Source organism: Salvia miltiorrhiza, unplaced genomic scaffold, assembly GCF_028751815.1.
Source record: "Salvia miltiorrhiza cultivar Shanhuang (shh) unplaced genomic scaffold, IMPLAD_Smil_shh fragScaff_scaffold_57_2, whole genome shotgun sequence".
NCBI lineage: Eukaryota > Viridiplantae > Streptophyta > Magnoliopsida > Lamiales > Lamiaceae > Salvia > Salvia miltiorrhiza.
The window spans coordinates 246,176-259,955 of NW_026651470.1; the positions used below are offsets into that span (position 1 = coordinate 246,176).

Here is a 13,780-nt window from a genome sequence, read left to right on the forward strand (position 1 = left end):
ATGTCTAGAATTTGGGCATGTTCATCCTCAGGTATGTACCTCCGTATGACTTGGTCTGCTCCGGTCCTCCAAAGATATGGATCCTCCCAGTAATAGAATCGTGCTTACACAAGTAACTTCCTTTGCTCGAACCTTGTCAATCCTGGAGGCAACTCTTTAGTGATCAGATAGTTAGCTATATCGGCATACTATGGCTCCTGTTTGGTCGGAGCATACAGTTCTTCCCCTTCCACTCAGGTGCTCACGGAGTATAACTTTTCGTCTGGAAAAGTATCGATAATGGGCATACCATCATCCTCTTCCAGTTGCAACCTGCTCAAATGATCCGCCACGAGATTGGCAGCTCCCTTTTTGTCCCTTATTTCGATGTTGAACTCTTGCAAAAGTAGAATCCACCTGATGAGCCGAGGTTTGGACTCATTTTTGGCCATCAAATACTTCAACGCTGCATGATCCGTGTAGATCACCGCCTTTGTTCCCAAAAGGTAGGAACGGAATTTCTCTATGGCAAACACCACCGCTAAGAGTTCTTTCTCAGTAGTGGTATAGCTGCATTGTGCTGGATTGAGAGTCTTAGATGCGTAGTAGATCACGCAACTCTCTTTGCCTTTCTTCTGCCTCAATACTGCTCCAATGGCATGGTTGCTGGCATCACACATGATCTCAAATGGTAAATCCCAAACCGGAGGTTGAATAATGGGGGCTGACACCAACTTGTTTCTCAAAATTGTGAATGCCTCCTTGCAATCGTCATCAAACTCGAACGGTACATCTTGTTGAAGAAGTCTGGTCATGGGCTGAGCAATCTTGGCGAAGTCTTTGATGAATCGCCGGTAGAACCCTGCATGACCAAGGAACGCCCGTATGTGCTTTACTGTTGTTGGGTAGGGCAATTTGGCGATGGAATCAACCTTCGCCTTATCCACTTCGATTCCTCTTTCCGAAATCACGTGCCCCAGCACTATTCCTTCCCTCACCATAAAATGGCATTTCTCATAGTTAAGGACCAGGCTCTTCTCCACACACCTTTTCAACACAAGCTCTAGATGCTTCAAACATATGTCGAAAGAGTTACCATATACGGTGAAGTCATCCATGAAAACTTCAATGCAATTCTCAAGTAGGTCGGAGAAAATACTCATCATGCACCGTTGAAAGGTTCCCGGTGCATTGCATAATCCGAACGACATCCTTCGATATGCAAATGTTCGAAATACACAGGTGAAAGTGGTTTTCTCCTGGTCTTCATGTGCCACAAAGATTTGCATGTACCCGGAATATCCGTCGAGAAAACAGTAATAGGCATTACCAGCTAGTCTTTCTAGCATTTGGTCGATAAAGGGCAATGGGAAGTGATCCTTCCTGGTTGCCTCATTCAGCTTTCTGTAGTCAATACAAACTCTCCATCCTGTTTGCAAACGGGTGGGTACAAGCTCGCCTTGATCATTCTCCACAACCTGTATTCCTGATTTCTTCGGTACGACATGGACTGGACTCACCCATTGACTGTCGGAATATGGGATAGATGATTCCCAACTCCAGTAGCTTGAGAATCTCTTTCAAGACTACTTCCTTCATGACGGGATTCATCTTCCTTTGTGAGTCTCGAACAGGTTTGGCTCATTCCTCAAGATAGATGTGGTGCATGCACTCTGTGGGACTGATGCCTTTGATATCGGCTAAGGATCCAACCGATGGCTTCCCTGTTCTCCCGTAATACTCTGACCAATCGATCTTGCTGCACACGGGTTAGGTCAGCACTGATGATAACTGGGAGCATTTCTTCTGGACCCAAATAAGCATACTGCAAATGCTTAGGCAGCTTCTTGAGTTCTAGTGTGGGTGCTTTCTGGATTGATGGCAACAAGCTTCTCGTTCTGCCCATACTGAGCCAATAACTCTGGTTTGCTTGTCTCCGTTCCTCCAGCTAAATAGACCTCTTGAATTAGCTCCTTGATCTTCTGGTCTACCTCCAACTCAGCTTCCATGGTACCTTCTCGGATAGAGTAAAGTTCCATGATGGCTTCCTTCATCTCATCATCCTCCATATGCTCTGCATCTCGATCAGTCAGACCATACTGGATCACTTTCTCTGTGGTATCCCCGGAACCAAAAGCAATTCCCTGTTCTTGCACCAAAGGTTCAAACACATCGATCATGTCCACCGTTTCCATTGCTTGCTTTCTCTTCATGGTCTCATAGATGTTGAATTCTTCTTGAACTCCATCGAACTCACATGTTAAAATTCCGATTTTCATATCGATCTTGGTTCCAGCGGTCATCATGAACGGTCTTCCCAATAATTTGGCATTCTCCCCGATTTCAGGTCCGGTGTCCAGAACATAAAAATCAGCTGGGAAAATTAAATCCCCAACCTTGATCAGTACATCCTCCACCACTCCTTCAGGGTAAGCGTTAGATCTGTCGGCCAACTGTATGACCACACGGGTGTTCCTCATCTCACCAATATTCAGTCTCTTGTACACAGCCAATGGCATCACATTGATCGAGGCTCCCAAGTCCATCATGGCCTTGTCCATGTTTGTTCCGCCAATGTTGCACGGAATGGTGAACATCCCTGGATCCTTCCTCTTCGTGGGCAACTTCCGTTGGATCACCGCCGAGACACTCTCCCCCATCACATAACGGACTTCTTCCTCCATCTTGACTTTTCTTGAACAAAGGTCTTTCAAGAATTTGGCATACTTCGGAATTTGCCTGATAGCATCGAGTAGGGGTATGCTTAGTTCAACTTTTTGAAACATCTTCATCATTTCACTTGCTTCCTTCTCTTTAGCTTTCTGTCTCAGGCGCCTTGGGTAAGGTGCGTCGGTTGGGTTGCTACCTCCAGCTTGTTCATCAGTTGGACCCTTACCACTCTTATTCCAGCTTCCTTGAAGCAGTTCAGCCTCAGCTAACAACTCTTCTTTCTTTTTCTCTCCTTCTGGAAACTCAGTTAGCACAACTTGGGCGTGTTCTCTGGGGTTGATTCCCATGGCTGGGAGCTTACCGACATTCTCTTCCAATTTGGCCACTGCCTTAGTCAAATGACTAATTTGCTGGTTGGTTTGGTTCATATCGACACGAATTTCATTGCGAAATTTCTCGCTCTCTTTAGCCATGTTTTCGATGGCTTTTTCCCAAGGTGCTCTCCGGTGTGGTGGTTGGTAAGAAAGTTGTTGTTGATTCTGGTTGTGGTGTTGAGGTGGTCCCAGCTAGTACTGTTGTTGATGTTGGTTCTGATTATACTGAGGACGTTGCATCTGTCCTCCCATATTGTTCTGCTGTTGGGGCTGACCATCTTGCTTCCACCGAAAGTTAGGATGATCCCTCCACCCTGGATTATAAGTGTTTGCAAATGGATCATACTTCCGTGGATTTCCATCATGTCATCCGATGGCATTAACGTCAATAATATCCTCGCCAAAATTGGGACAATTCTCAGACTGATGTCCGGTGGCATCGCAAAGGCCACACTGGCGAATCTTCTTCGGTATAGTCAGACCCGACAGAAGTTTCTTGAGTTCGTTCATGCTCTTTTCCATAGTTTTCTCCAGTTTGGACATCTCCTCCTTCTCTTCAGTTTTCCTAGGTTTTTGCAGATTTCTTTCATGCCCCTCATCGCGTGATTCTTCTGCCATGGTGCCCAACAATTGAAAGATCTCCAATGGAGTCTTGCTTATTAACGATCCATTACAGGCTGCTAGGACCAGACTGCGATCATTCCTCCGCATGCCCTTTACAAAACTCTCCACCTGATCTTTTGGAGAGATTTGGTGATGAGGACAGTTGCTTAGCATTCTCTTGAATCTCGTCCAATATTCATAGAAGGATTCTAGCCCATCTTGTCTGATGCTGTGGATATCCCATCTCATCCGCTCCACTCTTGATGCTAGGAAGAACTCTTCCAAGAAGGCCTGTTGCAGTTGTGCCCATGTGGTGACACTTCCTGCGGGTAGGTCATACAGCCATCTTCTCGCGTTGTCCACCAAGGTAAAAGGAAAGAGTATCAGCTTGACATACTCTTGTTGTTCATCACTGGATTGATGCATGATTGTCATCTCAAAATCTTGGAGATGAGTGTGAGGATCATCTCCTTGGTATCTATTGAACTTCGGTAAGATCTGAAGTAAAGAAGGCTTCAGGTCATACCGACGAGGTGCGAACGGGTTTGCCGGTAAGGTGATTCCTTTCGGTCTCAAGTTGAGATTAGTTGGGTATGCCAACTGTCTGAGGGTCTGCGCCTACTCGGCAGCTGCTTGCTCTGCTTCTGCTTCTGCCATAGCTTCGCGTCTCGCTATTTGTGCTTCTGCGCGTAGTCGCCTTTCGGTGCGATCAATATCAGGGTCAAACACCAATGCTCTTACAACTCTATGAGTTCCACGCATACACCAGTAGCGGAAAATGGAATGAGGAGAGAACAAAATTTCTGCACGTCACTCCCCGGCAACGGCGCCAATTTTGACACACACCCGTCGTGCGGTGCGGGCAAAATACTTGTGTATGCCCAGTACAGACGATACACGCTCCTACGTCCCACAACAAGAACTCAGTCTTAGTGGCAAGTGTAGGGTCGAATCCCGTAGGGAGTGAGGAACCACTTTGTTCTCCAACGACAAACTGAGGTGTCACAAGTCTCAATCTGTATACTCTGCACAAGAAATTAACAAGATCAATAATAACAAAGGGGTGAGGTTATTCGGTTAGGTCATAACTGTTGTCAACATTCATTCGGTCATAGGCATACTGATAATCCGTCCATGGTCCATATAAACCCAAGGCGTGGCCCAAAGACATTGGGGCGTTTCAAGGGGTTATACTTCACATTTAGGATGGTTGATCCCATTGTGGTCACTTGGTCCGAAGGTCACACATTCCCCGGTCACAAGGCAGTGCTTCACTCCTCCTTAGATAGTAGTCATACCCGTTACTCACCAAGTATGACCCTCACCAACCTTCTCTCCCGAGGTCCCCAACTCTGCACTTTGAGTGACACATGCCTCCTGGACACAACCATTTCTGGCTTGTCAGCCGACCAGTCATAGACATGCTACGGCGCAGAGATTGCTTTCCTCGTTTGATAACCATGGCTTTATGCCTCGTCACAGTTGATGGATAGTCTCTAGAGAAGCCCAAGACTGGAGAAGGACAGTGTATCCCATCAATCCTTTCCCCACCGTCCGGATCTACAACGCCTTTTGTTGACGCTGCTCAGCTACTCGGTCTTGGGTATACTGGTTGTCACGCCCTGGTACACCCTGGCCTTTGCTTGACGTGGACAGCGTTTTACCGAACGGAAATCACCCGTTAGGCCCCTACTGCCCATGGTTTCGAACAGATCCTTCCGAAACCACGAGATTCAACCGAAAGAACAAATGCCTCACGAGTGTTTACATATTGACAACAATTATTTCCACCCCTAAAACCTCACCTAAGGAATTACTCACACATAGCAGAATTCATAAATGCGAAATGAATTAAACACAACATGAAATAAAAGGAAATACTTGATTAAGATAAAGTAGTACCTAAGGCTACGAGCCTTGAATCTTGTTCGAATGAAAACACAATGGAAATAGGAAATAGAACTGGAATGTAAAAATTGTTTTTGATGCTACACATGACGGATTAAAGTAGTAAACTAGAATAAAACGAAGTTCAAAAGGGTGCCAAGAGCTGTGCACGCTGCACATCATCAATCTTTTATACTGCCGAATGGTGAAGGTCTAACCCTAGATGCGCCAACTTCATATCTTCATCGGGATCTTCTTTCCTTCTTTAGCTCAATCCTTTATTGATCCGATTGAAAATAGCTTCCAGCTACATGTTGTAGTCAAACTTCCCATTCTTCCAGATTCTTCCAGCTCCTTCATCGTCCTTCTCCATCATTCCTCCAAATCTTCGGGATTTACTTTTCTTTCTTGGCTCTGGCTGTCTGTTTCTCGTTGTAGTGATCAGACGGATAGCTTTCTTCGGTTTGATTCATACCAGGTGGGTTGCTTCAGGTTCCCATGCCCCAAGTTAAATTGGAGAGGTACTACGGCCGAAACTCCATGCTGGCAAACATAACATTGCAATCTGGGCCTGGTAATGCCCATTCCAACCACATTCTTTTCGTTTCCGCTCCACTGGACCTTCCTTTCTCAACAACTTCATTTTCCCCTGGACAGACATGAACTGACACAAATAAAGAGAAAAATAGGGCCAAATGGCCCAAAAGTCGAAGACGCATCAATGGCCGGGTCTGGTAGATTGGTAACATTCTCCGATTTTCATAAAAAGCCTAGTTATTTCTAACTCTTCAATGCATATCTGTTATCTTGTTGAGATTGCTGACCATGAGGAAGAAGTAGAAATTTTCAGAGTTAACTGTCTTTCGCCAGATCTGCCAAGCGCTCGAGCTCTGACTCTTCCGCCAGCTTTGCCCGTTCAGCTAGCTCTGACTACTCCAGCTCTGCCGCTGAATGACAGAGCAGAAAGTCTTTCGCCAGAGCTGAACTACTCCAGCTCTGCCACTGAATAACAGAGCAGAAAGTCTTCCAGCCAGAGCTGACTACTCCAGCTCTGCCGCTGGAGGACAGAGTAGAAATTCTTCAACCAGCTCTGAACAGCGCCCCAGCTCTGAACAACACGTACCAGATTTATGCTGAGGAGAAACTGATGTGCACCAGCCCGGAAGAGGACAAAATTATACAAAATTTTCTTGATAATTTGCAGGATGAGGAGGCCATTGAAGATCAGTTTTTGGCCAAGCTTCCACTCGACGTTAATGCCACTCAAAAAGTGCCAACTACCGTGAAAGATGATGTAACCGTTGAGGAAGAATGGGCTGATGTGCTGCCATGCAAGGATGATACCGTGCTAAGAGTGCAGAGTGCACCACCTTTGGAAGAGAAGAAAGATGAGAGATCTCGACATAGCTCTTGGTTCGAGAGAATGATGAATGCGATGAGCTCTGCTTGCTCATTAAGAGGACCCGCAGCTGAATTGGAGGATGATGTGCTTTCACGAGGACTAATTCAGCTGACATTTCATAGCGATTTTGGTTAAGGGATCCTCTACGTCGGGTTGGCGACTTTAAAACTAGCGCTTGGTGGGAGGCAACCCACCGTTGGTTTGTTTGTGTTTTTACTTTTCTTGTTTTTTGCTTTACGTTTTTATTTTGTATTTTCCTAAGTTTTGGTTGCTATGCGGATACTTTGATTCTATGGATGTTCATGACCTTGTTTCTAGTGCTGAACAACCCAGCTCTGCAATGGCCAGAGCTGTATTTTTTCCACTATGCAGAATGACAGCTCTGCACTTTCTACTCTGACTCTGTCGCACAGAGTCAGAGCTGACTTTTTACTCTGCCGTTGCCAGCGCTGAAATCCTACTCTGCCATAGAGCGCAAATCCCACTCTCCACCACCTCCAATGATGTTTCAGCTCTGCAATGCCATTAATCAGGGAAGTTTTCTAAAACTCTTCGTAACTCTTTTGTGCCCTGAGGACATGGCATGTTTTAAGTGTGGGAGGGGGGTGTTTTGTTGTGCTTATATTTTTCAAATTGGGCAAGATTAGTCTTTCTATGCTTAGCTTATGCTTTTTATGTGTTGTTCTATGCTTTGCAGGAGATTTAGGCTTTATAGATGGAAGAGTACAAATTTTGGAGATTTTGGGCAAAGAATGGTGTTTCTAGGCATACTCTGGATTGCAGAGCTGAAAAGCCCGCGCCAGAGTAGGAAGGCCCGCACTGTAGAGCAGAGCAGAGACGCTCGACAGAGCAAAGCTACGAGGATAGCTCTGTAGCAGAGCAGAGCCAACATGCAAAGCAGAACTGAAATCTTCAGAGCTGAACTTCCCTATGCAGAGCTAAATCAGCAGAGCTAAACTCGACAGAGTATAACTTACGCGTCAGAGTAAAGATTGACAGAGCAGAACTAATCGACAGAGTCAACTTCACAGAGCTGCACTTGTCGCCAGAGCTGACTTTCAGCTCTGCGACGCCTTTGCAGAGACGACTATCTAGAGTTCGCATATGCTGCCAGAGCTACGTTTTTCGCCAGAATGGAAATAACTTGCAGAGCACGCCAGCTGGAGTTACCTTATCTTACACGATTTTATTGCCTTTAGAGTTCTACTTTGCATGGTGATCAAGAAGAATTTGAAGTCTATAAATAGGGCTTAGTTATTCATTGTAAAAATCAATCCCTTTTGCCTCCAGGCGTGTAGTTAGATAATTCCTTTTGCCCTAATCTTTAGTTTCACGGTAGTTAGCTAAAGCTTAGGTTTATTGCTTTTCTAGTGTTAGTTTCGATAATTGTTCTTAGTTAGTTTAGTATAGTTCTTTCAATTCATGTTTTAGATTAATTCCCGTTTAGAGTTGTGATTACGTGACAGATTACTTCTCGAGACGAATTACGATATTTCTTTAATCAAGTTTATTTATTTTCTTTTACCTGCGTTTCTTTAATTTATGCAATTTAAATTCTGCAATTTCAATTATGCAATTTAGTTTCTGCCTAGTTAGATTAGATTAGAGATTTTAATTAAAGTTATTTAAATTCAATTTGCCTAGTCAATTCTTTACTTTAAGTTCATTTAATTTTGCCTAGGGTTTAATAGTTTCTTGCCTAGATAATTTTAAGATTAAGTTTTAGTTAAGTTTAATTTACACGCATTAGTTAATAATTCTTTTCATGCCTAGATAATTCTTTAATTTATGTTTCTAGTTAAGTTTACTTTTCCCAGCTTTAGATAATTTTACAGCTTTAAATCTATAGTTTATAGTTTTTGTTGTGACATAATTAATTGCCCTTAAAGATCTTCCTTGAGAGACGACTTTGGGTTAGCTTATCACTACTAGAATGTCCTTGTTCTATTGCAAATCAATCTAGAGGTGTTTAGGTTGAGTCATCTATGGTGTGCTCTGCACGGTCAGAGCTGGCTTCTTCCTTCCTTTCTTTGTTATGCTCTGATCGGTCAGAGTCAGAGTCAGAGCATGCCTCAGAACCAGAGTCAGAGTATAACTCGTCTGCTCTGGTATGCGCCTTCCCTTCAGAGTAGAGAACGTTTGCTCTGTCACGTGTGCGAGTGTTATCCAGCGGAGACGTTAGTTTTCTTTTCAGACTACGGCGTCCCTGCATATACAACAGTTAACACACGGGTTAAACGCACCGGCGGGAGAAAAAGTAAAAACAAAACGTAAAGAAAAGAAAGCAATAAAAACGAAAAGAAAAGTGACACAACTAAAAAGCCTAAAACCTTCCCCGGCAATGGCGCCAAAATTTGACTCAACTAGAAACACCTCTAAGTTGACTTGCAATAGAACACGGACATCCTAGCGATGGTAAGTTGACCCAGTGTTATCTCTCAAGGAAGATCTTAAAGGGCAATTAATTATGTCACACGAAAACTGTAAACTAAGGATTATTAAACTAAAATATGGAAAGTAAATTAACGTGAATTAAACTTAACTAAAACTTAATCTTAAAATTATCTAGGCGAATTAAACTATTAAACCCTAGGCAAGATTTAAACGCAATAAAAGTAAAGCAACTTGGAATTTAAATACTTACTAGGAATTTAAATACTTGTAATTTAAAAGCTTCTAATCTAATGAGCATAAAACTAAATTGCATAATTTAAAGGAAAACATCATAAAAACGCATAAACTAAAGTGCATAATTTATAGTGCGTAATTTAAAGAAAGTAAGTAAAAGCAAATAAATAAACTTGATTAAAGAAATACCGTAAAATCGTCTCGAGAAGTAATCTGTCACGTAATTACAACTCTAAACGGAAAACTAATCTAAAACATGAATTAAAAGAACTATACTAAACTAACTAAGAACAGAATTCGAAACTAAGACTAAGAAAGCAATAAACCTAAACTTTGGCTGCCTAGCGGAAACTAAAGATTAGGGCAAAGGATTGTGTTCGAACTAAGCTAGACTATGTGCCTGAGGCAAAAGATTCTTCCTTCTTCACGTTCAAACCTCCTTTTATAGACTTCTTTCAATCCTAATTAGCATCAAACTCGGCTTCAAAACTGGACTCTAAAGGTAAAAGAATCGTGCATCCAATGGTAATCCAGCTGGCAGCGTGCTCTGCAAGTTAGCTCAACTCTGGCGAAAAATCGGCTAACTCTAGAAACTCGGCTCTGCAAAGACATAGTGCAGTGCAGAGCTAAAAGTCATCTCTGTAGTTATCGCGCTCTGAATATGGCAGAGCTGAAAGTCAGCTCTGCAAAGTTCAGCTCTGTAAAGTTCAGTTATGTTGATCATTAGCTCAGCTCTGCCAAGTTCACTCTGGCGTGTAGTCAGCTCTGTCGAGTTTAACTCTGCTGATTTAGCTCTGCTCTGACACATTTGTTCTGCTCTGGAGATTTTAGCTCTGCATAGGGAAGTTCAGCTCTGGAAATTTCGGCTCTGACTCTGCAAGTCAGCTCTGCTCTGCTACAGACCTATCCTCGCAGCTCTGCTCTGGCGAACTTCTCTGCTATGCTCTGTAGCGGGCTTTTCTACTCTGGCGCGGGCTTTTCAGCTCTGCAGCGGGCCTTTCAGCTCTGCACACCAGAGTACGCCTAAAAACACCATTCTAACCCAAAATCTCCAAAATTACACTCTTCCAGCTATAAAACCTAAATCTCCTGCAAAGCATAAAACAAACCATAAAACGCACAAATTTCCAAAAGATTTAACTTAAAATATGCATATGCAAACCCCTAAAATAAGAACAATTAAGCATAAATCACGTGGGAGGGGTGATATTGTACTACCAGTTGCCTCAAGTGGCATAGCTTCACTACTGCTTCCTAAATATAGGACTGCACACTCCAGATTTGGTATACCCCTAGACTGTGATGAGAACTCAACATGTAGCAAGATCAAACCTAATAGTGATCTGACCGGACTCCTTTAGAAGACGAACTCATAATTTGGGATGAGGCACCAATGATGCATAGATATTGTTTTAAAGCTCTCGATAGGAGTCTAAGGGATATGCTACGGTCACCTACAGGAATTTGTTCTTCAAAACCGTTTGGCGGTTTAGTCGTTGTCTTAGGTGGAGATTTCAGACAAATACTGTTGTACCAAACGGTAGCAGGCATGATATTGTCCACGCCTCAATAAGTTCTTCTAAACTTTGGAATCAATGCAAAGTTCTTAAATTAACTAAGAACATGAGATTGGAGGTAATTAAACTAGAGTTAAAATTTTATACAGATATATGTTCATCTAAATTATTTTATTTATTGATTATAATGTTATTCAAATTTATTTTTTATATCAGAATTGCACGTCAGGATCAGAGGCTGAAGATACTAAGAACTTTGCAGAATGGATACTTAATGTAGGGGATGGTATTGTTGGTGACACTTTTGATGATGGAGAAGCTGAAGTGAAATTATCAGATGATATTCTTATACGAAAAACAGCTAATCCTATTGAATCTATAGTGAGAAGTACATATACAGATGTTTTGAATACAGAGTCTGATACAGAAAAATTTAAAGACAAAGCTATTTTGGCGCCCACGAGTGAAATGTTGGATACGATCAATGATTGCGCCATGTCTTTAATGCCGGCCGAAGAAAAAGTATACCTTAGTTCAGATAACATTTGCAAAGTAGAAGCAGAAGTGGATGTCGATGATGAAGTATTTTCTATTGAATATCTTAACACAATCAAGTGTTCAGGATTAGCAAACCACGAAATAAAATTGAAGAAGGGATGCATCATCATGCTTCTTAGAAATATCGATCCGTCCAATGAGTTGTGCAATGGAACGAGGATGATAGTTACTAAAATAGGAGAACGTGTGATTGAAGCAAAACTGATTTCAGGAAATAATGTTGGTAAGAAATTTCCAATTGCTAGAATGGTCATGAGTCCGTCGGATTTCACTAAATTTTCCATCCGCTTTCAGAGGCGACAGTTCCCCTTAAGTGTTTGTTTTGCTATGACTAAAAAAAAAAAGCCAAGGACAATCTCTTTCAAATGTAGGACTTTACCTACCAAAACCTGTATTCAGTCATGGCCAACTGTATGTCGCAATCTCACGAGTCACTAGCAAAAAAGGTCTCAAAGTTTTGATATGTAACGTGGTATACAATGAAGTTTTTGATAGATTGAAAGGTAAGTACGATATAACTTTGGTCATCTTATTCATATATTTATAGACTAGTAGCATTCATTAAACATTTATAATGCTATTTACTTAACATATGTACTTTCAAAAGTTTATTGTAGATTTCTTAAGGAAAGACTCGTACTTTTTAGCAATACGAGTCGTGTAGTTGGTCATTTTGAGTGTCTTTGCATTTTGATTTTGCCCTGATAATTATAGACTAATTGTTAATGAGTTACGTAGTTTATTTATAAAGATAAGCTATTTTTTTAGATTTGATGTATTACTAACACTGCTATTCGAGATGGATGGGAATGAGTGTTGGATTTCTATGTCTGGCTATTGCTTATGTATATCATATCTTTTACTTGCAGAGGCTATGTGTGGATTTGCAATTCAGGATTTAGAAACTTCCTCTTCAAGACAAAGCTTATGAAGGTTATTGTAGATTCAAGGTTTCAAGTGGGGAATTGGAAATGACTGTTGTATTGCTTGCTTTTGAAGATTTGGCCAGTTGCTTGGTTAGTGAGTTGTTGTGTTGAGTATCGTTGCCTTTAGTTTTCGTAAGTAAATTATTGCAAAATGTTCTACGAGTTAGTTTTCTTATATGTCGTACATAACACTAATAATTGTTTAGGTATTCATTCTACAATATAACAAACATATAAAAAATAGGTCCCACTAAAAATTGTACAGATAATATCAAATAAAAATAATATATATATATATATATATATATATATATATAGCGGAGGGCTACAATAAAAACACTTCTTAAAATATAAATATAAACGTTTTTTAATGTACGAATTTTATCCAACAGGGTTACGAATTCATCCAACATGATTACGAATTGTGAAAAATAAATTTTTGCTACCTTTGGGATTCGAACCCAGGACCACGAATTCATCCAAAAGGGTTACGAATCAACCGTAGATCTTGATGATCTAAGGGCTGAAAATCATTTATATTTTATACACTTAAGAGTGTTTTTATTCTAGCCCTTCCCTATATATATATATATATATATACATATAGGGGAGGGCTACAGTAAAAACACTTCTTAAAATATAAATATAAACATTTTTTAATATACGAATTTTATCCAACAGGGTTACGAATTCATCCAACATGGTTACGAATTGTGAAAAATAAATTTTTGCTACCTTTGGGATTCGAACCCAGGACCGCGAATTCATCCAAAAGGGTTACGAATCAACCGTAGATCTTGATGATCTAAGGGCTGAAAATCATTTATATTTTATACACTTAAGAGTGTCTTTATTCTAGCCCTCCCCTATATATATATATATATATATATATATATATATATATATATATATATATATATAGGGGAAGGCTAAAATAAGAACGCTCTTAAATATAAATTAGGAACCATTTTCAGCCCTTAGATCATCAAGATCTACGGTTGATTCATCACCTTATTGGATAAATTCATGGTCCTGAGTTCGAATCCCAAAGGTAGCAAAAAATTATTTTTCGCAATTCATGCCTTTATACAGTTTATTCATGCGTGTTATACATAAAATTCATGCATTTTTGTTGGTTCGTAATTCTTAAAATAAGGGTGGTTTATTGAATAACCGCCCCTATATATATATATATATATATATATATATATATATATATATATAGAGGATGGCTAA

The 13,780-nt window shown here is 41.0% G+C and overlaps 1 protein-coding gene across 1 annotated transcript; it reads left to right on the forward strand.

The window, feature by feature from the left end:
* The first annotated feature begins 11,166 nt into the window (after positions 1-11,166).
* LOC131002989 (uncharacterized) lies at positions 11,167-12,593 on the forward strand. The gene is made up of 4 exons (XM_057929463.1): positions 11,167-11,178; positions 11,277-11,642; positions 12,114-12,121; positions 12,488-12,593. The coding sequence occupies exons 1-4, from the start codon at positions 11,167-11,169 to the stop codon at positions 12,591-12,593; spliced, it is 492 nt and encodes a 163-aa protein (XP_057785446.1).
* Positions 12,594-13,780: the final 1,187 nt, after the last annotated feature.